The sequence below is a fragment of the Phascolarctos cinereus genome, unplaced genomic scaffold (assembly GCF_003287225.1).
Source record: "Phascolarctos cinereus isolate Bilbo 61053 unplaced genomic scaffold, phaCin_HiC Scaffold_1;HRSCAF=81, whole genome shotgun sequence".
NCBI classification, from domain to species: domain Eukaryota; kingdom Metazoa; phylum Chordata; class Mammalia; order Diprotodontia; family Phascolarctidae; genus Phascolarctos; species Phascolarctos cinereus.
In genome coordinates, this window is record NW_027555514.1 from 288,615,321 (window position 1) to 288,643,188 (window position 27,868).

Sequence of the window (27,868 nt, forward strand, 5' to 3'; positions counted from 1 at the left end):
TGTTCTTAGCAACACTTCCTCAATGCAGGAACAAGGAGAGAAAGTTAGCAAGAACCTTCACTGCTCAGGACAGGACAGGGAGGGTATTTATGGTTCCTTTTCTTTTTGATTCTCTGCATATTAAAAGTGCAGGAAACCATATCTTGAATCTCTGAATTAATGCAGGCAGAGGGGGACAAAAAATGAGAAAGTGAATGGACCCAGGGAATGGAAGCCAAAGCAAAGACACGGTAGCAACGTCTGTGGTTTTGTGTTTTTGGTTTTTTTTAATATTTCATCTCCTAGACACTAAGGCACTTGGCTTGGAGAAACAACAGGTATTTTTAATTGTCACTAAGAGCGGCAAAGTATCCCAGGCTTGTTCGGGCTTTGATCTCCCTCTAGTGTCCATCAAGGATATTGCAAACTCGAAAAAGCCTAATGTGTGTACAGCAGATGGCAGCCACAGCTCCAGTAGAGCGCCAGCTAGTGATTAGATCAGATACGACACTCTGATTTAATTCAAATCCCTTGACTTTCTTTTTTAAACCAAAGTGATAGTACTAAGAAGCCAAAACTATACCCAAATCCTATGTGAATGTCACTTGCATGTTCTGTGAACACTGGAAAAGAAGGCACATACTTATCTCACTAATTTTCTCTCTATGTTCATCTGAGGCTGTTGTTCAATACTCTCATCTCTGTGATTTCTTCCACTTGTATCTCTTTTGGATTGATCATATACTGCTAATAGGGTGTTAACTACTTCTGTCATTATTGATCTTTAAAATCTGTTTCTTCCTTAAAAGCTGTGAGGTTCTTCTTTGAGAACTTCATGGCAGAATTGTTAGAGAGTATACAGATTTAAGATGGATAAGCTTTTATTTCTCATCAAACCTTTTAACATATTAAATATCCTTCTTAGTCTCTTTTAATATAATGTTTTCTGGCTTGATTCCAATGTAGACTGACATCTTTGCACTGCTCCTGATTTCCCTGATTTGTCAGGGCTTTTTAGACAAGCCTTTCATAAGTTGGTTTAGATCTTTTCCAATCATGTATATTTCCAGTAAGCAGCTCAATTGAACTTTGCTTTTTTCGTTGAGTCTGTAATTCTTTTGCATTTATTTGGAGAGTTCAACTTATTTTCATTTAGCCTTATAATGCTAGCTTTATCTTTGGTTATTCTCTCAGCAGAAAATATTCAATTTCAAATTCTTGTTATTTCTATGATTAATTCTAGTTTAACAGAACCACTCTAAAAACTCTGTAAGTCACTTTAACTTGGATTTCTCCTTTATCAAGGATCAGACTTTCCCTTTAGTATAACTCTGCTCTCTTTCCTGCCCCTTTTTGGGGTGTTTTTCTTTGCATCTCTGAAAGCTTTAATGCTCTAAGAGGGGACTCAATTCTGTTGAGAACTGTTGAGAACTCACTCTGGGCAGCTTCAAATATTCCTCTTTTTGGCTAGAGTAGGGATGGGGAACATGCAGCCTGGAGGCCACATGTGGCCTTCGATATCCTTGGGTATATAGCCTTTTGACCGAGTCCAAGTTTTACAGAACAAATCCTTTATGAAGGGGATTTGTTCTGTGAAGTTTGGATTCAGTCAAAGGGCCACACTTGAGGACCTAGAGGGCCGCATGCGGCCTCAAGGCCACAGGTTCCCCATTCCTGTTTGTTGTTCCAAAACTTAGTGAAGTAGAGCTGAATCATGGTAAGCTTTGCAAAATCTGTTTGCTTCACAAATACCCTCTCCTGTCTTCATAAAGTAGACACACCCAGTTTGTGGCCAAGCAAACACCTCATGCTGGTGTGTCCAGGAAATGCAGAAATTGGTGGTGGTGGTGGTGGTGGTAGTGGGGTGTCAGGCTGTACAAAAAGAATGTCTGGTATTCAGATCTGAGGCAATCTAACTGCCTCACGTGAGCCATGTATTGTGGTTGGGGGCAGGGCAGCCTGGCTTCCTTCAATCCTCTCTATCCTAGATTTCTGATCATTGCCTACAGAGGTCTTTAAAACCCAAGTAGATTTTTAAGAAACAAGACCACCTCACATGGAGAGCTTTATAGTTACCCTCATGGCATTTCTGAGATTTTTGCTTTTTGGATCCTGAATCTTTCATCTGACATTAGCTCTTCCACCCAGCTTTGGGTCATCTGGGAATCTGTTAAACACACTGATCAAGTGGACTGACTATATGGTTTCACCTAAGCCTTTGATAAAATCATTGAAGGGACAGATCCCTGGAGCACTCCAGCAGAGATCTCCTATGATCAGAAATTGAGAGCTGGAAACAACTTGCCTGAGAGGTCACCAAGGCCAACCCCCTCATTTTATAAAGGAAAAAATGGAATCTTAGTTTAAATGACTTGTCCATGAATGGATCACACAGCTAGTGGGTAGCAGGGCTGGACTGGGGAAAGGTAGCATGGTCAGATCTGCACCTCAGAAAAATCACCTTAGCATTTGTATAGAGGATAGATTGGAATGGAGAGAGACGTGACCCAGGAAGACCAATCAGAAGGCTATGGCAATAATCCAGTAGAGAAATGATGAAGGCTTGAATTAGGATAGTGGCTGCATGAATGGAGCAGAAGGGCTGCATGCTGCCCCACCCCCAAAAAAAAGTTGTAAAAAAAAAAAGAAATGATAAGATGTGTCAACTGATTTGGTCCGTGGGGTGAGCAAGAGAAAAGAGCTAAGAACAAGACCCAGGGTGTGAGCCTGGGGAAAGTGGTGTGCTTGATCTGAAGAGGCAGTGTAGGAGAGGTGGGACTTTAGGTGGGAAAGATAATGAGTTCCCTTTTGGACATGTTGAGTTTGAGATGCCTACGGACGTCTGGCTCCCTCCTATTGTCCTTTCCTGAATAAGTCAAAGCTTCCTACCTCTCCAGAGCCAGTAGGTAAAAGGTGGAGAGGAAGCAGTAACTATGAGAGATTCAGTCTGCAGGGCTGGCTAGCTAAGGGAGGAGCTAGAGAAAGAATGGGACTTGTCCTCAAAATTTCAAAGGTGGGGGCAGGGAGGAGCAAGCGAATGCCTTTTCCATCCTGCTGTGGCATGGGATGATTCGAAAGGTAAGGAATTTCCAGTCACTGGTTGTGGCTTGTCCTTGGCTCTGGAAGAGGACCATGACATCAGGGAGATGATGGCATGACTTGCATTGAATTGCATTTGAGTGAAGGAGGGCTGTGCAAAGTCACCAGCCTCACTTTCTCCTCCAGAGCCATCTGGGTCCAGTGGCCAGATATAGAACAGGATGACTGGAGATGGCCCTGGATGTCCAGTCACTGGTGGCATTCAAGCAAAGGCTGGATGCCCATTTGTCAGGGTGCTTTAGCAAACTCCAGGCATCAGGAACTGAGTGAGCAAAAATCTAGAGGCAGGAGAGTACTATTTGGGAGATAGGGAGTCATCCATTTTGGCTGAAGTATAGAGTGTCTGGAGAAGTATATTGAGCAGGATCTCTGACATGCAGTCAATCAATAGTCAATGGTCAATAAACATTGACTAAGAGCCTGCTATGTGCCAGGCACTGTGCTAAGCCTTAGAACTACAAAAAAAGGTCAACAGACATCTCCTGTTTTCAACAATGTGACCCTCTGGGCAAGACAGGGCCTCCCAGGGTTTCAGGCCAACTCTATGACTGTAAGTCATGGAGAAGGTCTTGTCCCTAACCCTACTGTGAGCCAAGGATGTAAAGGTGAGAAGGTTCCATATTATGGAGGGCTTTGAATACCAGAACAAGGAGTCCAAACTTTACTCCCTAGGCAGTAGGTAGCCACAGAAGGATTTTGATTGGGGAAGGGACAGGACCAGACCTATTCAGAAGAGAATCATTCAAAGAATGGAGGTGGGGGAGAGGGGAGAGCATAGATGTGCTGATATGAAATCAACCTGAAGCATGCAGCTGATCACAGATGTGGGAGGTGAGGAGGAGGGAGGAGCTGAAGATGGCCCGGAGATTGGAAGTCTGGGAGACAGGACTGGGAGTGCAGTGGAGGGAAGGGGACTTCCTATCAGAGGCTGGGAAATCTCAAAGAACAATGGGAGAAGATAGTGAACAAGGCTATTTTAAACAGGGTGAGTTTTAGAGGCTGGGGAACAGGGGTGGCCTACAGGTAGTTGAAGATGTGGAGAGGCAAGGAGGAGGAGGAGGGACCAGGTCTGGAGACACCAGTGAGGAAGGAGCTGAAGCTATGGGAAGAAGGAAGTGAGAGAAGAGGATGGAGCCTGGAGGGGAGGGGGGCACCTACTCCAAAGAGGCAGGAAGAGGATGAGGCACTGGGAAAGAGAAGGAGCACAGAGAGGTAGGAGGGAGGCCAGGAACTGGGAGGCTCCAATGGTGAGGGGGGTCAAAGTGCCCAAGAGGAAGGCATGCCCAACAATTTCACAAACAGCAGACACAAATCAAGGAAGCTAAGGCCTGGGGGTGGGGGTGGGGTGGCTGATTAGGAAGTCAGGCGTTGCTAGCTGTTGAGGAAGCAGAGCCGTATTGGCACCCACTGGCTGGGGGAAGAGTGGGCAGGAAGGAAGTAGAGATAGCTAGAGAAGCCAGCTACGACTAGAGTTTTAACATGAAGGAAAGGAGAGAGATGGGGACAAGAATTGGCAGGTCAGGGCTTGGGGGAACCTGGACAAGTGTGCACAGATGGGAGAGAGGGGAGATACAGTGTGTGTGTGTGTGTGTGTGTGTGTGTGTGTGTGGTCTGCTTCCACAGGGACTTCCTTCTGGGATAGAGGCAGTGGCAATTCAGAGTTACAGGAGCCAGCCTTAGCAAGGAGGGCTGACTTTTTGTAACAACAAAGAACTAGAAACAAAATAGATGCCCACAGATTGCTGGCTGGTTAACCTATGGTTCTTAAAGGAAATGGAATATTATGGTGCTCTAGGATGAACATAGAAACTCAGGAGAAGGCTTACACAAACAGATACAAAATGAAGTAATCAGAACTAGGAAACAATGTACATACATAGTGACCACAACAATTCAGATGAAAAGAATAACAATGACAAAGCAATCTAAGCTGAATGCTGGGAAATTCCTGCTAAGGGACGTGCTTGGCCCCAAAGAAGAGATATAAGGAGGCCCCTTCCTCTGCTTCTTTGGAGAGATGGGTGTGAAACCCTGTACCCAGTGTCCCACATTTTAGATAACATATGTAGTTTACTGAACTCAGGTCCCCCCCCCCCACTTTTTAATCCTCTGTATTAAGGGATAGTTCTCTTGGAGTGACACACTGATAAATGTTGATGTTATAAAAACAAAAGATGTCAATTTTTTTTAAGTGAAGAAGGCAAAGTTGGCAAAAAGGGAAAATGACAAATGATGGAAGGATTATGGGAAAACATGCACATTATTGTATGGTTGGTGGTTGGTTCAACAATTCTAGAAAGCAGTTTGGAACTCTGCCCCAAATTTACTAAACTGTGCATCCTTGGACCCAACATATGATTCCATTATTAAGCCTACATCCCAAAGACATCCAAGAAAGAGGGAAAGGACCCCTGTGTATAAAGATATTCACAGTAGCTTTTTTGTAGTGACAATGCAATGGAAACTGAGGGCGGTGCCCAGAAATTAGGGAATGGATGAACAAATTATGGTATGTGAGTGGCGTGGAATGCTACTGTGTTGCGAGCAATGATGAAGGGGATGGTTTTAGAGCAATGCTGGAAGATTGATTGTACGAACTGATGTGGAGTGAATTGAGCAAAACCAGGAGAACAATTTGTACAATAACAACAACATGGTAAAGAAAAACAGCTAGACTGCACAGTGGATAGAGCGCCAGGGCTAGAGTCAAGAAGACTTATTTTCCTTATCTCAAATATGGCATCAGATACTTACTAGCTGGGTAAGTCACTTAACCCTCAGCTTCCTCATCTGTAAAGTGAACTGGAGAAAGAAATTTCAAACTTCTACAGTATCTTTGCCAAGCAAACTCTAAATGGGGTCACAGAGAGTCTGATGCAACTGAACAAAAGAGAAATGACTTTTTAAAAAAATTAATATTTTATTTTTCCCCACGAGAAACAACTGTGAAAAAGAACATTACATCAATGTAACGATCAAGCACGTTCCAGAGGAGAGAAGTGAAGGACTTAGGGTACACAATGGGCCACACACACACACACACACACACACACACACACACACACACACACATGCATACACACACACACACGCATACACACACACATGCATACACACACGCATACACACACACATGCATACACACACACACGCATACACACGCATACACACACACAGACACACACACACGCATACACACACACACATGCATACACACACACACACGCATACGCACACACACACGCATACACACACACTGGTCAGGATCTGTTGCTGTTTCTCCTTCACTCTTGAAGAGGACCGATGACATCAGGATGGAGACGTCTTGACTTGCTAGTGAAGCGGACTGAAGGGAGGCAGAGCTGTGCAAAGTCACCAGCCTCACTCTGTCCTCCAGAGTCATGGAAGTCCAGTGGCAAGACATAAGTCAAGATGACTGCTGATGGCCCAGCTGGCATTTCTATAGGGCGTTAGGGTTTGCAAAGCACTTTACAAATATTATCTTGTTTAGTCCTAGCAACAACCAAGGGGGTAGGTGCTGTTTTTGTCCCCATTTTACAGAAGAGGAAACTGTGACTGGAGAGGTTACGTGACTTGCCCAGTATCACACAGCTAGTAAGTGTCAGAGGTTGGATTTGAACTCAGGTCTTCAGGACTCTAGGTTAAACACTTTAGCTACTGCCCTGCCCAGGTGCCTCCTGGCCAGTTCAGTTATTTGTTTTGCTTAACTTTACATTTATTATGAGAATTTTGTTTTTCAATGGCAGGGCAGGGAAAGAAGGGAAACAGATTTTTGTTCATTGAAAAAATTAAATTAAATTAAATTTTAAAAGAAACATCTTCTTGTAGGATAGCTGGGAAGGAGACAAAACAGGAAGGACAAAAAAGGCAGGAGGTCCTGAGGAGTGGAGATGGGGAGCTGAGAGCCCTTTATATCCCTATCTTCTCACCCAAGGTAGGGTATTCTGTTCTGGGCCTAAGGTAATGGGAGAGAGTGTGGGGTTGCTTGGAGGCTTAAGAGACCAGTAGCCTGTTAGCCAGGAGACATCAGTTGGCACTGCACGCCTGGGGGCCTCATCAGGATTACATCCCACTTCTGTGTCAGGAACCCAGCATCTCCTGGCTGCCTGGGTCCCCAGCCGACTCCCTGGTCGCTCTGGACTAGACTAGTAGTACCTCTAGGGAGCTCTTGTGAAGGATCTCAGGCTTAGGGAATAGCGCCTGGGGCACTGACACCTGACTTCATACAGCCAGGAAGGATTTGAACCAAGGCTCAGCTCTCATTCCTGCCCCATAATGCATCTCTTCTCCCTCTTCTCCTTAGCCAAATGCTCTCATTTAGACCCATCCCTCTGGAGTCACAGATTTTCACATGAACAAGTGATACCAATTAGCTTCTCTTAGCTAACCTGTTTCTTTTTGATCATTGAGTCATCTCCTACCAAGTCTGATGCCTGGGAGCTCAGGTCAACCTCTTTCCGAGGAGCTTTCTAATTCATTTGATTACCTAGATTCATGAAATACAGGTGTACAGGCCTGGAGTCAGGAAGACTAATCTTCCTGAATTCAAATCTGGCCTCAGACACTTACTAGCTGAGTGACCCTGGGCAAGTCACTTTACTCTGTTTGCTTCAATTCCTCATCCATAAAATGAGCTGGAGAAGGAAATGGCCAACCACTCCAGTATCTCTGCCAAGAAAACCCCAAATTGGATCCCAAAGAGTCACACAGGACTGAAACAACTGAACAATAACAGCATGAACTACACGACTGAGGTCATAAGTAAGGTGAGTTTTCTGAGGGCAAGGCCCCGGGCTGCTCCTGTATCCTCTCAGGACACAAGCCACCTACAGTGAGCAAAAGCCCTACTGGGCTGGGCAGTGGTGGAGTAGGGGATCCTGTGGCCAAAACAAGGTTGGAGAATCAGCAGCTTCTCATCTGGGAAGACTGAGGAGGAGCAGTCCCAGACACTGCCCTCAGGAGCTCTCCATGGTATGGAGTTCGGCCTAGGAATGCAACACTCCCTCCACATAGACTGAGAGCATCTGGCATATTCTAAGTTCATTTAGGACTTAAAGGTTTGCAGAGAACAATCATCCTCCACCAACCAAGGGAGACTCTCTTCTGAGGTAGGTACTACAAGTGTTCTTGCCCTCATTTTTCAAATGAGGAAACTGAGGCAAAGAGAGGTGGAGTGACTTATCAATGGCCAGATAGCTACTAAGGCAGAATTTAAATATCAGTCTCTCCATAGCTCTCTAGGAGGTGGGGAGGGGGAGTTACAGGAAGACAAATTTCAGCTTATACTGGAAGACTGCCTGAGCTTTTGGAACTGTCCAATAGTGCGACAACCAGCCATATCAGGTAGTGAGCTTTCTGTCCTCAGAGGTTTTCAGAGAGAGGTCAGAAGAGTCCCAGTGTGAAAGGCTTCAAGGGAGATTCCTAGGGTGAGTTGGGGGTGGGGTGGAGAGGTTGAACTGGCTACCTTCTGAGATCACTTTTTAAAAAAATACTTGCCTGAATCCATCAGCCCAAGGATTGGGGATTCCATCCATCAAAGCCCATGTAACTCCTTCTTATGCTGTAAGTCTTCCCATCAATCCTTCCATTGCCTCCCCCAACCTGCTGGGGCCTTCTTCCCCCATCTCTGAATGCGCTGTGGCCCTGACTAGGAGCTGGGGGAGGGTTGTGCATGCAATAAGGGCTGACCTTATTATCCCAGCTCCCTAGACCCACACAAAGGTCCAAGATGATTGGAGTAGGCACTGAGGGGGAAAGTAGATTTCTACATGTGCTCTGGGATACAGAGAGGAAGGTGGGGGAGGGGGGAAGCTTCTTTGTCTCTAGAGAAAAAAAAGGCCCCAGAAGGCTCCGACCTCACCTTTGAGATTCAAATGTGGTCAAGTGAAAAGGCTGGAGGATGGGAAACAAATGAAGGAGAGAGAAGGGGCACCAGAGAGGGAGGAGGGCTGCCACCTCAAGCCTCCTTCCCCTCTTCCTCGGGCAAAAATAGGGATGATGGGTAGAGTGGGGTGGGCCTCAGCCCTAGAGCCCCAGCCCCTCCACTGCAGCTAGAATATTCAGGTCCTGTACACACAGGCACACACACACACACACACACACACACACACACCCATCCAGAGTCTGCCCAATACGGGGTTTAAAGGCTCCTAGGCCATCAGAGCTGGAAGGGACAGGAGAGATCATCCAGACCATTTCTATATTTTACAGAGAGTAGCCTAGAGTAGGGGCAGAGATCGATGGAAGGTCATGTATAGAGGGCCTTTAACCTAAAACTTTGGCTTCCATATCCACTGGACAGCTAGCCTGCCCTTCCTCCTTATTTCCAATAAGAGCATCTCACCCCCCCCCCAGGTCCTTTATTTTGGGCCTCTCTCATTGTACTTCTCATTTAATTGTAGCACCTTGCTCTGGGCAACTCCCCCAGAGAAAACCCTGAGGGTACCCATTCCTTTTTTAAATTAAAGGGTTTTTTTAACTAACAAAATTAATTTTTATTTCTTCCCCCTTTCATTGAAAAAGAAAAGAAAAACAAAACCCTTATAACAAATATGCATACGTAAGCAAAACAGATTCCCAAATTGGCCAGGTCCCAAAAAAATCCCAATCTGCACCTTAAATCCATTGGCTCCCTGTCAGGTGGGTAGCATGGTTCATCAGGGGATTTCTGAAATCATGCTTCATCATTGTCTTTCCTTCTCTCTCTCTCTCTCTCTCTCTCTCTCTCTCTCTCTCTCTCTCTCTCTCTCTCTCTCTCTCTCTCTCTCTCTTTCTTCCTTCTGGAGACAATTGGGGTTGCCCAGGGTCATACAGCTAGTAAGTGTCTGAGGTTGGATTTGAACTCAGGTCCTAATGACTTCAGGGCCCTCGCTCCATCCACTGTGCCACCAAGCTGCCCCCAAGTCATTGTCTCAATCAGAGTCCTTTCCATCTTTTTGGTTGTTACCATGTTGCTATTGCATAGATTATTCTCCTGGTACTGCTCACTTCATTCTGTACCAGTTCATACAACTCTTCCCAGGTTTCTCTGAATCCATCTTGATAATTTCTTATGGAACAGAAGTATTTTATTACACTCATATGCTTTAATTTGTTTAGCATCTCCCAATTCCCCAATTAATGGACACATCCCCTTCATTTCTAGTTGTTAGCTATCACAAAAAAGAGACACTATAAATATTTTTGTACATGTGTCCTTTTTCTGGGTACCCATATGGTGTGCTTTCCACTAACAGTCAGCCAGCAGGTACAAATGATTCTTAAGCAAAGGCATTTACTATGATGGCATGGTAAGGAGAGTCAGGGTTGTCACCAAGCATTTATTAAGTGCTTACTACATGCCAGGATTTGTAGGTACCAAACATTCCCCCAAATAAACTTGGAATGCCTTCTCCCACAAATACATACAGCACAAATGAGTGAGTACAAAATCAGGGTACAACGTTAGTGGGCCACACAGGTATGGAATGTGTATAATAGCCAAGATAACTTACAACTCCTGGTAATGTGGGGCTTGGCAGTTTTTTCTCTCTTCCTAGGAATCTCACACAGCTTCCCTTTGGGTGTAGCATCTCTGTTTGGTGGGTTGCTCCACTGGGTTCCCAGCTTTTGTTCTTCTCCACACTATCCCTCAGTTGACAGTGATGACTGTCTCTTCATTCCAGAGCTGTCTCTTCTTTGTGGCCAAGGGTCCCTTCCTCAAGTTTTCTTCCCCCTTCAAGTGATTTCAGTATCAGTGGGGGGACTCTACTCCCATGACTGTGCCTCAGACTGATGAACTCTCAAATTGTTAAAGGGGGTGTTTCTGTCTAGACAACTCAGAGGTAGGTGGTTGGTTCAGTAAAGAGAGTACTGGGCCAGAAGTCAGGAAGACCCAAATTCAAATCCTGCCTCAGATGCTTATGTAATACTTAATAAATGTTTATTGAATGAATGAATGAATCTCCAAGCACACACAGAGCCAAAGGTTTAGAGCTGGAAGGCACTTTCATGGCCAAAAGATCCAAACGCTTCATTTTACAGAGGAGGAAATTGAGTCCCAGGAAGGCGGGGACTTACTCAAGGTCTCACAGATTATTAGACGGTGGACCCCAGCTTCTGAAGCAGGCTTTCCGATTCCCAGTCCAGTGCTCCTCCCACTGCGCCAGTCCTTAACTCCAACGCAGTTGAAGCCTTTTACTTTGCTCTGTAGAGCTCTTGCGTGGACGGTTGCTTGCACGTCGTCTTCCCCATTAGAATTCGAGGCACTTGAGGGCAAGAGTTGTTTTTTCTCTCTTTGTACACACAGTGTGCCTGGCACATAGTAGGCATTTAATAAATGCTTGTGAACTTGATTTGCAGGCCCCGGTGCCAGGCCCTGGGGATACAGGCTCTGCCCTCAAGGAGCCTCAGTCCAGCCCGGGGCTGAGATGTAACCAAGGCAGGGGGGCGGGGAGAGGGGAGTAAGACCACCCACGGGGCGCTGGGCAGAGCTGGCAAGAAAGACGGGGCCCGTGCGGGCAGAAGGAAGTACATCCGAAGCTCCGGGATCGGGAGAGCAGGGGATGGAATACCGCAGGCTCCAGGGAGCCCCCAGTGGACCAGCTAGACTAGAACCAATCGTCAGGCTCAGGCGCTTGGACTTTCTTCCTCACGCACCAGGGAGCCATCGGAGATTCCTGAGCCACACGGTCAGACCAGAGCTGTAGGAGGGACGCGACTTTGCGGCTGGGCGGAGGCAGGTCGGGAATCAGCGCAGGGGCCCGTTGCCATGGTCCAGGAGCGGGGCTGAGAGCTGAGGATGAGGAATGATGCAGGGTGGAGGCAGAGGGAAGGGAGGGTACCGGGAAGTGGACCGAGAGGAGGAGTTGGAGGGTGGGGAGGGCCCAGGAGGCGGGGAGGGAGGAAGGGGGCAGGGTGGGAGTGTCCTGAGCCTTTGGTGGGGCGGTGTCACGTTTCTGGGGATTCTCTCAAACTGCAGCAGTGACTCCGCCCCCCAGGCATTGAGGGCGGGGTCGCGGAGGCTGGAGCCCCTTCCCTCTCTCCATGCCCCGCCCCCACCCCCGCCCCGCCCCGCCCCTGGGGCCCCCGGGCAGCTTCTGAGCTCTGCCTGCCGGACCCGGCCGGGCGGGCGGAGCCAGGCATCCAGGCTGCTGGAGGGATCGCAGCCCGATCCGGGGCCGGGGCTGGGGCCAGAGCGGGGCCCGACAGAGGCCAGCTCGGCCCCCCAGGCCCGAGCCATGTCGGCCCCTCGCGGTGGCTTCTACAGACAGGAGCTTAACAAGACGCTGTGGGAGGTCCCCGAGCGCTTCCAGAGCCTAAGCCCCGTGGGCTCGGGGGGCCTACGGCTCCGTCTGGTACCGGGAGGGCTGCGGGGGCTGGGGGCTGGAGGCTGGAGGGGGAGGGCACATGGGGAGAGAGGCCTGGGGAGGAGTCGGGGTGGTGGCTGGAGAAACACCCCCCCAGCCCCGCCCTGCCCTTCCCGGATCGAATGAATGAATGAACGAACAAATGAAAGAGGGGATGAATGGAAGTTCCCTTCCCCCGCCCTGCCAGCGCAGTCGGAGGAGTCCCGGATACCCTCAGCTCCCGTGCTGGCTGGCAGGAGCGCCCCTGCATCTTACGAAGGGAAGGGGCTTCTGGGCTTGTGGCAACTCCTTCCCCAGATTGCCCCCGGTCCTTTCAGAAGCCAGAGCTGGGGTGGGGTGGGAGGACTGAGTTCTGGGGCTGAGGTCATTAGCTAATGCTGGAGATAATTCAAAAGCCCCTTCTCTTGGGGGGTGGGGGTGGGAGGAGGCAGCTGGGGTACTTACTATGTGACTGTGGGCATCCTCTCCCAGGTCAGCCTGATGTCTGTCTGTCCCAGCTCATACTGACTTCCTGGGGCCTTGTGGGAGCCCTAGATAATGGGGGAGGGGTGGGGGATGAAGGCCACATAGTGTTTGATCTGACCCCTCAGCTCTTGGCTCTGTCTCCACCCCTAATCAACCACACACACGCTGACCCCAGTCCACTTGTGACCATTAGGGGTCTCTCATTCTGTGAGAAGGCCAATAGGGCTGAGGGGCAAGGCCTTGTGTCAGAGAACCCCAGGTCTGCGGTGGGGGAGCTCCCGGCCCTGGGGGCTCCCTCTACTGAAAGGCAGCGATGTCCCTGGAGGAGTTCTGCTTTTGAGGGGCATCCACAGCCCTAGGGGCTCCCCCTTCTGGAGACAGACACAGCTCTGTGGGAGTCCCTCTTTGGGGTGGCAGATGTAGTTCTGTAGGAGTCCCCCTTCTGGAAGAAAGATAGCCGTCACTCAGAATGGGGGCCGGGGGACAAGGGAGTCTCCAAGCTGAGAGACAGATGAGCCCAGAGCCGTGTTTAGGGAGCCAGGAGTACAGGGCTGGAGATGGGCTGGATGTGGGAGAGCTAGCAGTATGAGAAGGAGTTCCTGGTGAGGGGTGGACAGCTGAGGCTCACAGGGCTGCAGGGGGCACACAGGGCCCTACCTTGGCTCTGGGCAAGCTCAGGCTTTGCAGACTCACTGTGGTAACAGCTGTAGCCAAGCAGAGAGGAGCAGGAGGAAGGGACTGCTGGGAAGAAAGAGAGAGGTCTCTGGGCACTTCCCCAGTTCCTGAGAGGAGGCGGGCACCCTGTGCGGAGGTCTTTTGTCAAACTTCTAAGGAAGATTGCTGAGCACCTACTGTGCTCAGGCCACCTCTGAGGAGACAGCTGAAAGAGGCTCTGACCCTGCGCCCAGGGAGCTTACCTTCCAACAGGGAGATGTGGCCTAGACCATTACAAGCAAGGGGTCTCAGAGACCTAGGCCAACAGGAGTAAACTGAAGCCAAGAGAAGGCAAATGAGATGGCCAAGCTCACACAGGGAGGCAGGCAGTGGCAAAGCTAGACCCCAGGGCCCCTGACTCTTTGGCCAGGGCTCTGGGCACACTGCACCAGGATGTTTCTGAAGTCAGGGACCCAAATGACTCCCCTCCCAGGCAGGGAATCAGGGGTCTTAAGAAGGGACAGGCACAGGCTCTGGGGATGTGGGGGTTAGAGGAGACAGTCTAGCCCTGGGGTAAGCAAGGAGGTTCAGGGAAAGTGCTCCAGAGAAGAGAAACCTCTAAGGGCCTTGAAGTATGGATGTGATGCCAGTAGAAAGAGATATGGGGTTTGGAGGGGGGTGTAGCAGGCGGTGGAAACAGTGTGTGCAAAGGTGTGGAGAAAGGAACTGGGCTGGCTGGTTTGTTTTGAAAGCAGGAACATTTGGAGTCTGAGGCAGAATAGTAAGTTACAAGGTAGAGGCAGGGGTTGGAGCCTTGGAAGGCCTTTATGTCAGGCTGAAGTGTCGGGACTTTTTTCTCCTTGGGAAGTCACATCATTCAAGTGACGCTGCTGGCAGATGAACGGGGCAGTCATTGCCAGTCGGCAGGGGCGCTACAAAGGAGAGCGCTTGGGGCCAGCTAGATCTCCTTTCTGGCCCTGCCTGGCTTGTTCAACTTCACAGATCAGGGCAGTGGCACAGAAAGTGGATTCCTGCCTTTCAGCCCAGCATTCAGGTTTTCCCAGGATCTCTGTGGGCATAATGCAGGCTGGAGAGATTCAAAATCCCCAAGGGGCAGTGATTAATGGTCAGTGCTGACCCAAGGAGGTGTTCACCGGAGCTCCCCAAGGCTCTGCCCACAGCCCAGCATTCAGAATCGTCCTTTGCTGTTTGGCAAAGACTGAAAAGACAAACTTATCCAAGGACTGAGCTGAGGCTCACAATACAACAGCTTGAATGCAAAATGGTCTTGACAGGATAGTGTTGAGCTGAAACTAACAAGAGGGAATTGAACAGGGGAGAATGTGCAGTCTTATGCTATGATTTAAAAGATCACTGTATACTAGATAGCAACTTCTGTTTAAAAAAAAATGTCATGATATCGGCGGTCTGAAAGTTCTAGCATTCTTGCCAGGTATGGATCTTCTAGAGGCCATCTCTTCCAATACTCTCATTTTACAGAAGAGGACACAGAGGCTCCAAGAGGACCAATGACTCGCTTGAGGTTATACATGTAACAAGTAGCAGAGCTGGAATTCAAACTCCCCTGATCCAATTCAGCTCCCTTTCTATGACAAAGCACAGCCTTAACATGAGTCAGCTCCATGACATGGAAGCCAAACATGGAAACCAGCGGGCTGGGTTAAGAGAGGCAGGATGTCCAGGAGTGCGAAGGTGCTGGTCTCACTGTGCCCTGTACTGCTCAGACCATGTCTGGAGTCCTGTGGTCAGTTCGAGGGATCCCCATTAGGAAGAATGTTGACAAGCTGACCAGCAGCCAGAGAAGGGGGGTCAAAGTGGGGTGGGAGCCTCCCCAGAAATAGGGCGGTTTGAGGGAGAAGACACCCAGCTCCATTTGGGGCATGGGGAGTTGGCGGTCTCTGTGGGACCCCCAGATGCTGAGGTCTCCCAGGATGGGAGGTGGGGAGTAGGCCAGCCTGGAGCTTGGGACCTGGGTCTCCCTGTGGCTGCTGACTTGAAAGGTCCAGGCTTGGGGATAATGGAGAGATACCTGGATAGGGCTGTCTCTGTCCAACCGTTGGAAGCTGAATGGGAGGAGGGCTGCCCCAGCCTTGGAGAGGCCTGCTGGCCCACTCCAGTCCTGTAGCTTTGAATTCTTTTTGTAACAAGAAACTCCCTTCCTCCCTCTCTGTCCTGGCCCACAGGCAGGAAGTGACTTCCCCAGGCCTGCCTCCTCTACTTCCCCTCATTGTGGTGCCTCAGGCCCCTTGCTCACATGCTCTCCCTCCCCTCCTAACCTGGAGCACCCCCAAAGGGCTCTGCTGGGGCCCGGCCCATGCCTAACCTGACCCTGGCTGGAGCCCCACAGGTACCAGAGGGAGGTGAGTGAGATCACTAAGATCGCTAAGGCCGTCCCTCTGAACCACTGAGCTCCTCGAATGTCTCCTATCCAGATGACATCCCCGCCCTTCTGGATCATGTCTCTGCCCAACTCAGCTTCTCTGGGCTTCCGCTAAGACCTGTCCTAAACCGGGGGTCAGAGGAGGAGCAGACCAAAGCCCCTCCCTCAGGGAGCTCCTGCCTGGGGGGAGAGAAGAGGCAACCCCAGACCCTACAGCCTGGGGACCTAGAGTAGCAGCCCCAGGCTCTGGGAGCTCTGAGCCCCCAAGGGAAGGCTCTGGTATGTCCCTACTCTGGGGTAGGGGGAAGCTGACATCAGTACCTGGGGTCCGGACCAAGGAAAGATGGTCATTGTCTGAGTGGCTGAGCCAGTTGGGCGAGTGACCCTGGGGTCCTGGGGGCCAGCTTGAGCTCAGGTGTGTGTGTACGTGAGTCCTTAGTACCTGCCAGACTGTCTGGCTCCAATAATTACTGCTGGTCCCTAGGGACACAAATTGAGCTGCCTCTTCCCTTGGACTTGAGTTTAATAAGGCACAAATGAAAAGTAGAATCGACGACAAAGCCCAGAGAAAGTCTGTGACAGATAATAGCATGGCGTGTGCTTACTGATCCCCCATCCATAGCCAACACCTCAGCCGGGCGCTCCGCCCTGCAGGATGCTGGAGCTATGTCTAGGATCCAATTCTACCTTCCTCTCTCCGTACCAGGAGCTCAAGGAAGGAGGGGGCCAGAGCTCCCTGGAGCTGGGCAATCCTGGTGGCTAGATGATCTCCAAGTCTCAGAGGTCAGCTGAGGCTGTGAGGTAGGCAAATTGAGGCCCACTCTATTCCCAGAGCACTGACCTTGGTCTTGGAAGACTTGGATCAGAATCCCAGCTATGAAACTCCTTAGCTTGGTGACCTTGAGGAAGCCACCTATCCTCAGTTTACTCGTTGGTAAAATGGGAATCATAATATTTTCAATACTGGGAAAGCTTGGTAGAGAGCCAATTGAAAGGCCATTCATTCATTGAGCACCTACTTGTGCCAGAGTCTGGGTGGGGATCTCAGCCCCTGCCCTCAGGGGTTTGTGTGCACAGTAGATAGAACACCTTTGCACAAGTAGCAGGTAATGAGTATATGCAAAGCCATTTCAAGGGCTAGGAGCTGGGCTTTTAGGGACAGCTACCAGACTGCGGTGAGGAGAGAGTGGATTGCAGATGAGGATGCACTGGGGATGCAGGAAGCCACTGGGATAAAGGTGTAGGAACTAGAGATGATTTGGCATGTGCGGGGGACAATGAGGTTAGGGAGACTGGAACAGCAGGTATGTGCAGAGCTGTTTCATGAAAGGTCAGAGCCAGATTTGGGGGGGAGATTAAATGCCAGGCTGAGGATTTTGTATTTGACCCCAGAGGCAATTAGAACCCATTGAAAATGTTTGAGGAAGGGAGTGACACAGTCAGATCTGTGTTTTAGGAATACCAGCATATTGGTTCTGTGAATGTGGATTGGAAAGGAGAGAGGATGGAAGTAGGGGTGCAATAGCACAAGAGGAGGGCAATGTGGGCCTGAATGAGGGGGATGGTCATGTGAGGAGGGAAAAGGTGGGAGAGGTGTTGTGGAGGTGGGGTCTGACAAGACTTCAGAACTGATCGCTTATGGTGGTTGAAGAAGATAGAAGAAAATCAAGGATGACTCAGAGGCTGGGAAGCTGGGAGGCTGGAGGGATGATGGTGTCCGTGACAGAAGCAGGGAAAAGGGAGGTGGCATTGGTTTGGGGAGAATGTAATGAATCATAGCATCAGAGAGTTGGAAGAGTGCTTAACAACCATTTGGTCCCATCCATGCCCCAAAAAGGAGACAGAGAATTCAGGGGATGCTATGGTCAAGTGAGAGTCAAGGAATGGATGAATGCTAAGGACGCAAGAGAAGTGGGCATTTCTGTTGGTGGCAGAGCCAGAGCCAGGGTAAGGAGAGGTCAAAGATATGTGAGAGAAGGAATGGTTCAAAGGCTAGCTCGAGGATGCAATGGGATGGGACTGAATTAGGGGAGCAAGTGGAGTTGGCCTTAACAAGGCCTGCCTCTTCATCAGACTGGCATAAAGGAGGAGAGAGCTCGGGCTCACACACGGGGGTTTTGAGGTGTGATGGCAGTGAGGAGAAGAGGGAGCTCCTAAGAGATGGCTTCTGTTTTCTCCATAAAGTAGGAAGTGAAAGCCTCTGCTGCAGAATGGAGGCCAGAGGGATGGAGTAAGGTGTCTGAGGGAAGAAGGGAAGGTTTGCAAATCACTTCTATAGAGAGTGGGATAAAATCAATTGGGCAGAATGGAAAGATCACCGTGCAGCAGTGAAGCTCCTTTGTGGCGTCACTAAGAGCACTCAGAAGTAAATGAGTAGGAATGAAAAAGGCAGATGGCGGCCGTAACCAGGGATTGGGGTTTAATGAGGTGGGACTGGCGATGACAGGGTGGTTGATGGTGCTAGGTTGAACTGATTAATCATAGAGTCCAGACTGTGAACCGAGGGAAAAGAGATCAGAATAAGGACGAAGAACAGGTTTAGGAAAGGCAAGGCTGAAGGATAAATTGAAAGATAGGAGGTTATGGTCAGTGAGCTGGACCATGGAGGTAGAACATTTATGAGAGATGGCCAGAGTCAAGATGATGGCCAAGCTGGAGGTGGAGTGAAGGTGGAGGAGGTCAAGGGAGGTCAGGAGGTTGGTGGACTGAGAGGCCAGAGTCTTTAAAGTCACAGCCATGGCCATGAGCATGAGGGCAGGGATTGGGCTGAGAGACTGAGCCGTGCTGAAAAGTGGGACATGGGCTGGAGGCTGGCAGGGAACAGTGACGAGGAGTTGGACCAAGATCAATATGGAAGGAATGACCAGTGAAAGAAAGGCAACAGCTGACTCTAAGAGGCAGAGGGACTTTCTGAAAGCTGGTAGGTAACAGTGGGAGTCAGGAAGACTTGAGTGCAAATTCTGCCTCCAGCACTTATTATCTGGGCCACCTCTCCCAGCCACAGCCTCAAAGATCCCTTTGAGCTTAGCTCGAGGATGCTGTAAGCAGGAGGACTGAGTCGAGCCATGCCTACCCCTCCTGCCCAGGGCTTTGTGGACAGGATAGGAGAGAAGGAATGGCCAGGCCTGGACAGGTTGGCTCCAACCAGGTCGGCTTCTTCACTGCCACTTGGAAGGGGCCCTCAAGGCTGGGCCTCAGGCTCCTTCCCTTCCTCCAGTCCCTGAGGGGGTCTGCTCCTCCCCACAGCTCTGTGCTGTCTTGTCCACAACCTCATTTCTGTATGGATGTCTTCCTCTTAGAGCCTATGGGCTTCTCTCTTCTTGCCCCATTCCTGGGGACAGATCTTACCCCTCTTCTCCTGTGAGTGTGGGCCAGTCTAGGACTAGCTCCCATGACCTTTGCTGGTCCTCAGTGTCCTCTTGTCTGGCCTCCTTCTCTGGATGCAGCGAGGGGCAGGGGGACAGGATTTCCCATGGCCCAGGCCCATTTTCTGCTCACTGCACATTCTCCTAACCCATCCCCCTCACTGACTTGGCCTGTTTCACAGCTCTGCATATGACACCCGCACTCGGCAAAAAGTGGCCGTGAAGAAGCTGTCCCGGCCCTTCCAGTCCTTGGTCCACGCCAGGAGGACGTACCGGGAGCTGCGACTGCTCAAACATATGAAACATGAAAACGTGAGGAGCTTCAGGGGTCTGGAATCCTGGGGGAGGAGGTCTGCTGGGGTTTGGAGGCCCCTGACAGGAAGCCCCTTGTCTCTGCCCAGGTCATTGGCCTGCTAGATGTCTTCACACCGGCTACTTCCATAGAAAACTTCAATGAAGTGTGAGTGGGGTCTGGGGGTGCACCTGCTTGAGGCCCAGGGCTGAGATGGGGCAATAGTACAGTAGCCTGAGGCTATGGCTCTGCCTTTCTCATTGGTGAGGGGCCTACCTGATCCCTGATCCCTACCTATCCCTGGACCCCCTCCTTGGTCCCTGAGTCCTGGGCTGCCATCCCTCATCCCTGATCCCTGAGTCTCCCAATCACTACTGGACCCCCCTCTTATGGTTCCTGAGTCCTGGACCTTCTGACCACCACTGGACTCCCTCCTTTGGTTCCTGGGCCCTGGGCCCCTCATCCCTGGCCTTTCCCTACAGGTACCTCGTGACCACCCTGATGGGGGCCGACCTGAACAACATCGTCAGATGCCAGAAGCTAACGGATGAACACATACAGTTCCTCGCATATCAACTGCTGCGGGGGCTGAAGGTGAGAGATGAGCCGGGCCCCTGGACTCTCCTCATCCCCAGTGCCTGATGTTTCCCTGACTCTGCCCTCCCTGACTTGCTCCCTCCTGGGGCTGGATAACTCACCAAGTGGGTCGCTAGGCCAGGCCCTGCTGATGGTTCACCTTCCTATCTATCTTGCATCCCTCAGTACATCCACTCGGCCGGAATCATCCACAGAGTGAGTATGGCTGGGTCTGGGCCAGCAGAGCACTGAGGGGCTTTGGGGTCCTGCTCTCTGGGCCTCCAGAAGGGGCAGGTGGGGAGGATGGTAGAATAGGGGGAGGGAGGATGCAGAGTAGGGGGAACAGTGCTTTGGGATCCAGGTGGGCCATGTACCAGGGCAGAAAACTCACCTGGGGTTGCTGTCATGCCTACAGGACCTGAAGCCCAGTAACCTGGCTGTGAACGAGGACTGCGAGCTGAGGGTGAGGCTTCCTGGGCAGGGGGGAGTCCTGAGATGGAGCTCCTTCCTCATCAGCTTCTGTTCCCCCCACCTGAGCCCTGCCCTAAAGCCCTGGCATCTGGCTTCCAAGGGTGGACATAGCTGCTGCTGAGAGCAGCCCAGGCAGAACCCAGAGCCAGCTCCCACCCCTGCCCCTACAACCAGGGCGCCTGCTGAACGAACCTTGTTTCTGTCTCCGTGTCTATTCACGGTTTATTTCCTAAAGATCATTGGCTTGGTTAAATGGCTGGAGCCTCTTTTAAAGGTCCTGGGCTTGCCTTTCACTCCTGGGGGCTCGTTTGTGTGCCAATACCTCCCATCCAGGAAGTCAGACCTAAGAACAGATGTGGAAACCAATTCCTCCAGCTCTGGATTGTCCTTCGGTGCTGCTGTTGACAGTAGCCTAATGTGCCCCATTTGTGTTGAGGGAAAGGACCCAGGTGTCTACAGGGCGGCACAAAGGTGGACCTGGGTTCAGCTGGGTGTGACCTTTGGCTTAGTCACCATTTGGGGATTATCCGCAGCTGTGTGGAATCAGAGAATCCCCTCTCCTGACCAACCAGAAGGAGTGTGGTGGGGGGGGCGGTGATGGGACTTGGGGGGGTCTCCCTCCTCTAGTTCTGTTCCTTGAGCAGCTTGATTGTCTGGATGGTGGCCGGGCCGTCCCTCTGCTCCTTCCATCAGACTTTCAATTATCCTGAATTGTCCCCAAACAATCAGCCGGGGTCTCCTCTGCATACCTGGCCTCCCTCCACCTCGTGTTCATTTGTGGGGTTTTAATGTTGCCCTGGCCGTGTCCTGTGGGTCCTGTCAGGCCAGGGGCTCCCTAAGGCAGGGCCAGGTCTTTCGCCTCCTGGCTGAAGAACTCAGCTGTGGTTGTGGCTCCTCAGATCTTGGACTTCGGGCTGGCCCGCCAGACAGATGATGAAATGACGGGCTATGTGGCCACGCGCTGGTATCGCGCCCCTGAGATCATGCTCAACTGGATGCATTATAACCAGACAGGTAAGGTCGAGGCAGCTTTTCACGTGATGAGAATGAGGGAGGAGGTAAACACAGGTAGCAGCTAGTGAAGCATCCTGCAGGGTCTAGCATTAGCAAAATAGGGCTAGGGGCTGGATCTCTGGCTTCATCGCTCTGGGGAACTCCTGGGTGAGGAAAGCCCTTCTCAATGCCAGTTGGCATCTTCTCTTCAACTAGTAATTCAGAGAGCTGCCCAGAGCTTTGAGAATTGAAGGGTCACAGAGCCAGGATATGTCAGAGGCTGAATGGGAGCCCAGGTCTCCCTGGCTCAAAGACCAGCTCTGTCCACAATGCCATACAGCATGACAGGTCCACAGAACAACACGGACACAGCTGATGCTCAAGCCTACCCCACCTAGAGGGTGAGCAGGCTGCCCCAGAAGACCCAAAGCAGATGTTTGCCGTTCCAATGAACTTGGATATTCTCACAGGAGTGTGGGCCCAGGGGATGCTCTGGGAAGTATCACCTCACTCAGGTGGAGGTGAGGCCAGGGGAGGGGGCGAGCTGAGCAGTTCCTTTCTGCAGACAACTCAACTCTGAATTCCGGTCTGGGAGCTGTCAGCTTCCCTATGCCTGTTCCCGAGCTTGGCTAAAGGATCGCTGCCCTCTGGCTTAGGTTGCTGTGGGTTTAGCTCATGGCTTCCCTGGGGGTCAGGAAGGTCAGGAAGTTAGTGAAAACGCCTCCTGCTCAGTTATGGACTGCGTGGGGTGTTGAAGGGAGAGCTTGAGTGAGTGTGAGCTGAGGGAGGGAGGGAAGGCGGGAGAGGGAGAGGGAAGCAGCCACATCAAAGAAGCCCCAAGTGTCAGCAAGGGCTGGCCGGTAAAGTGAGCAGGCCAGCTCACAGTCTGGTGAGGGAGGCAGAGGAAGAGAGGACCCAAGCCCTGGCCTCTGGGAGCTCACAGGCTAGGGCTAAGGGGAAGCCCCCAACTAGAGGAGAGGATGGGGCCCAGGCCAGAGGGCAGACTGGTCCCACAGATTAGACAGAGTGTGGCCCAGCCCTGGGCCTGGGGTGGGGTGGGGTGCTTACACTCTAAGGCCTAGAAGAGTCAGAAAAGGGGAGGTCCAGATAAGCTAGAACAGGCAGGGTGGGCTTTCCAGTAGGGACGGGGACTCAGACTGACCCCCCACACCCAATCTCTCTCTCTTTTACTCTCTCCCTCCCTCTCTCTCCTTCCTCCCTCTCTCTGTCTCTGTCTCCCTCCCTCTCTCTCTCTCTCCCTCTTTCTCTCTCTCTCTCTCTCTCTCTCTCTCTCTCTCTCTCTCTCTCTCTCTCTCTCTCTCTCTCTCTCTCTCTCTCTCTCTCTTCCCCCCTCTCACAGTGGACATATGGTCCGTGGGTTGCATCATGGCAGAGCTCTTGAAGGGGAAGGCCCTATTCCCTGGAAATGACTGTATCCTTGGACGGAAGCATGAGAAGATGCTGTGGAGGGCAGGGGCAGGGGGCTGGGACAAGGGCTTGGGAGATGATGCTGTCTCCTTTGCATCAGACTTGAAGTCAGAAAACCTGCTTTGGAACTGACTTTGATGCTTTCTAGTGACTGGATCCCTGAGGAGTCACTTTCCCACTTTGAATTTCAGTTTCCTCATCTGGAAAATGGCAGTAATGATTCTCACACTCTCTGCTTCCCCTGGGCTATTTCAAGGAAAGCATCTTGCTAAGAAACCTCAATCCTCAAAGAGCTCTTTTTCATTGTCTTCTGTATGTGCTTGTACCTGGACCTGTGATTAAGTTGGCAAAGGGAACTCCCTTTAAGGAAATCCCCTCCATCGATGCAAATTAGCAACCTCTCTGCAGTTTAATAGACTGTTACCTGAAGCACTGAGGGGTAAAGCCCCTTGCCCAGTCACATAGCCATCACCGTCAGAGGCAGGTTTTGAACCCAGTTCTTCTGACTCCCAGGTCAGATCTTTATTCATTACACCATGATTTCTTTGTTTTATTAGTATTAATATCACATCCTCCTGAATCCCTCTGGGCAGGGACCTGGGGACCCTGGGTGGGCAGTTCAAGTCGGGCTCTGATTTTCCTGAGCTGGGTAGACATTGACCAGCTCAAACGGATCATGGAGGTGGTTGGGACGCCCAGCTCTGAGCTGCTGAAGAAGATCTCATCGGAACATGTGAGTGGCCCAGCTAGGTTCTCTACGCATCCCCCAAACTTCCTACTGCTCCTTGCCCAGGCCCCCTTTTTGCCTCTTGCCTCTTTCCTATCCTCCCCAGTTATCCAGTATCATTTTCACTAGGAAAGGATTTAAGATCCCCTTGCTTCCACCCTCCCCAGGCCCGAAAATACATCGAGTCCCTGCCCCACATGCCCCAGAAGGACCTGAGAAGCATCTTCCGAGGAGCCAACCCCCTTGGTAAGGAGGAAGAGATGGGCTAAGAGGCTGAAGGGAAGAGAGAGCAGGGTTTCAAGGGGAAAATGGGGGAGTAGCTAACGGTGATGAAGGAATGAGGGTGAGAGTCATGAGGACTGGGGTGATAGGGCACCAGGATGTGGAGGGGAAGGATGGGGGCCAAGGATAATAGAGACAGAGTTAGGGTGAAAGCTCAGTTTTCCTCCTCATAGAGGGGAGTAAACATATTGATTCAATTAAACAAATAGGTATTAAGCACCTGCTGTATAATGGGACCATGCGTGGTGTTGGGGACACAGAGAGAGGGAACATAAGCCCTGCCCCAGAGAAGTTTACCTTCTAGCTGAGAGGGGGGAAGGGAAGGGACAATTAAATTCACCAATAACTCTGAGGTGAGGAGATAAGTGGGGACTCTAAAAACTCGCTGTCTTTGTGACCATGGAAAATCACCTCCCCTCCTTAAGAGAGAGAGGAATAAGTTCAAAGGAAGTGGGCTACCCCCCCAAAAAAATATGGTAAGAAATATGGTAGAAAGCTTATTTTCACCTGGGGATAAGTAGTCAGGATGGGCTCCAAGGAAGAGGTGACACCTAAGCTGGCCCCCAAAGGAAGATAGAGACTGAGGCTCATAGGTTCACAGACGTAGAGCCGGAAGGGACCTCAAATGCCCTTTAGTCCAGTCCCCTCACTTTTCAGATGGAAAAACTGAGGCCCAGAGAGGTCAAGGGACTTGCCCAAAGTCACACAGGTGATAAGTGGCATAGCCAGGATTTGAACTCAGTTCTTCCTATTTCAACTCCGTTGCTCTTTTCACTATACCACTCTGTCTCCTAATGGTGGAAATTTTCCTAACTGGGGGCTCAGAGCTATTGTGATTGCATTAATAACTATTCATCTTCTATAATCTTTTTTTTGTACTATTTTTTTTTGGCTAGGCAATGGGGATAAGTGACTTGCCCAGGGACACACAGCTAGTAAGTGTTATCTGTCTGAGGCTGGATTTGACTCAGGTCCTCCTGAATCCAGGGCTGGTGCTCTGTCCACTATGCCACCTAGCTGCCCCCATATAATCTTTATAAAATAGAGAAATGGATCATGGGGAAATTGGGGTCATTATATTGCCCATCGGCTAAAAAGAAGCTAATTGTTGTATAGCTGATTATATCTCTAGAGGAGAAGGCTGAGAAAAGGTCACACCCTAACTACTCCCTGCAGGAAGGGGATAGGAAATGCCTGGAAAGGATTCAGCGCTGCTCCTATCTTGCAGGGAAGAGGGAGCAGGAAGAATCAGCAGGTAGAGATGGGTTGGGGAATTCATTCATTCATCCATGCAAAACACATTGATTAAGTTTCTTCTGCATGCAGGGCCCTGGTCTGCACTGGGGAAAATACAGAGTAATAATAATAATAGAATTCACACGGTGCTTTCGGGTTTCCAAAGTACTGTGTATACACTTTCATTGAGCAGAAAAGACCTAGTCCATACCCTCATGGAGTTTCTAGACCAAGAGGAGGATAAGAGAGTTGGTCACTAAACGTTTATTAAATGCCTGCTGTGTGCCGGGCACTGTGCTAAGCACTGGGGAAATGAAGAAAGGGTTAAATCAGTCCCTCCTGTCATAGAGCTCACAGTCTGATGGGGGCGACAACATGCAGACGGCTATATGTGAACAAGCTAGACAGGAGAAATTGGAGATAATTAACAGAGGGATGCCAACACAGGCTGCTGCTGTAATTCATGCTGGTACATGACTGGCACATCAGAGATGGGTGAACATCATTGGGTGTTGCCTGAGGTAGACGTTTATCTCCATTTCCTAGATAGGGGAACAGAGGCCCAGAGAGGTCAGTTGTGAGTTGGGCTGTGGGGCGAGGGGTCAGGCCTCGGGCTACTTGACCATGTTTCAATGACATTCCCTGCCCCCAGCTGTCGACCTGCTGGAGAAGATGCTGGTCCTGGACAGTGACCGGCGGGTCAGTGCCACGGAGGCCCTGGCACACCCCTACTTTGCCCAGTACCACGATCCTGAGGACGAGCCCGAGGCTGAGCCCTATGATGAGAGCATTGAAAACAAAGAGAGGACCATTGAGGAGTGGAAGGGTGAGGGGCAAGGCTGTTGGGGGGCCAGGGGGCTTCATCTTTCTCAGGCCTCAGGATTTCATTGAGCCCTGTTCCTTAACTTGCCCCATTCCTGTCCCCTGACTTCTGCTGGGCATACCCCTGATTCCCAAACCCCAAACTGGTTGTAGGAACAGAGGGCTTGAGCTGGGAGGTTCATGCAGGCCAATCCCTCAGGGCAGAGAGGTGAGGTCCCCCTCTTTCCAGGGGCAGGTTTTGTGAGGCGGGGCTTGGCTGGTGGTCATGGCCCAGTGGGCTGGCCATCAGTCCGTTTCCTCAGAGCAAAGGGAGGACGTTGCTCCACGTCCCCCGGAGAGACATCCCCAACTCTTCTCAGACGTAATCCTGTGGAGGGAAGGGGGCTGGGTTCATTTGGGTGAGGAGTTCTTAACCTGGGCTTCACAGAGGGGTCTAGTGGACTTGGGAGTTTATTTCACTAATCTCTAACTGAAATGTAGCCTTTCCTTCAGTTATGAGTATAATCTTGCCATGGGCTCTATCTGTCAGTCCCTGGCCAGCACCCCTATGTACCTGAGCACCCCCTTCCTCAGGCCGGGGGGACTGAACGACGAGGTGGGGATGCTAGGTGTGGGGGGAGAAGATCAGGGATTGGGATCTTCAAACTCACTTGTTTCTCTGTGTCCTTGTCACTGTCTACCTGTCTCTTCGTCCCTCTGTCCACGGTTTTCATCTCCCTACTTAGAGCTCACCTATGAAGAGGTCATCAGCTTCAAGGCCCCTGAGCTGCCAATGGACAGCCTGGAGATTGAGCCATGAGGAGGCTGGGGGCCACAGGCACCACCTTGTCTGGGCTCGACCCTGATGCCTGGCTTCACCCATCAGTGTTGTCCTCCCCATCCCAGAGGGCACAGAGCAGACTCTCAGGAAGCAGGCAGCAGGCCCTGCAGCCAGAGGCGACCTCATTCACTGAGGTCGGGGGTGGGGGGCTCTTTCCGTGGACCAGAGGACAGTGTCTGGATAAACGAGGATAAAGGATGCTTAGAGGCTTTTATGCCTACTACCTCCAAAGGCCTCTGCCCCACTCAGGAATAGAAGTCACGTGGGTAGGATGGGGGCAGGCAGGATACTGGGGCCCCAAGGCTCAGCCTCCCTATCCTGTGCCTGCCTCTGGCAGACTTTCGAAACCCAGGCTTGGGGAGAGGGGCCAGAGAATGGGCCCTCTCTGTGCTGGAGCCTGGGCTTCACAAGGAAGACCTCTATCTTCTCTGCCCTGGAGATGGGGGTCAGGGTTGGGGGAGCTGTGTCTGGGTGTCTGGGTGTGTATTTTAACACATGTGTCTGAACAAGGACATATGTATGGGGATGAAAATAGGCAGGCCGTGAGTGGAGCTGTGCACGTGGTTTCAGAGTGCTCCTGTCCAGAGTGAGGGGGGGTCTGCCACCCCCTGCCCTGCTCAGGCCTCTCCTGGAGCATCAGGTTCAGGCCTAGGCAGCACATTTTAGGAAGGACATTGATAGGCTGGACAAAGGTCAGAGCAAGATGCTTGGGATGGTTGAGGCCCGGGCCCCAGGGCAGATGAGGCCCATTTGGAGGAACTGGGGAGAACACCCCCAGGCTGGAGAAGAGAAGGCTTCAGGAGAAATGAATACCCTCTGCATGTGTGTGAGGCTGTCATGGGCCCAGAAGGCAGGGCCAGGAAGCACAGGGAAGCAGATTGAGCTCCTTG

The 27,868-nt window shown here is 51.0% G+C and overlaps 1 protein-coding gene across 1 annotated transcript; it reads left to right on the forward strand.

Annotated features, from left to right (window-relative positions):
- The first annotated feature begins 12,160 nt into the window (after positions 1–12,160).
- On the forward strand, positions 12,161–27,209 carry MAPK11 (mitogen-activated protein kinase 11). Its single transcript, XM_020982878.2, is given in 13 exon segments — positions 12,161–12,413; positions 12,415–12,434; positions 19,514–19,643; positions 19,733–19,791; positions 20,106–20,217; positions 20,386–20,415; positions 20,615–20,662; positions 21,570–21,684; positions 23,024–23,095; positions 23,745–23,824; positions 23,986–24,064; positions 25,989–26,162; positions 26,884–27,209. Coding segments are annotated over 13 exon segments (1,089 nt in total). The 5' UTR covers positions 12,161–12,317; the 3' UTR covers positions 26,958–27,209.
- Positions 27,210–27,868: the final 659 nt, after the last annotated feature.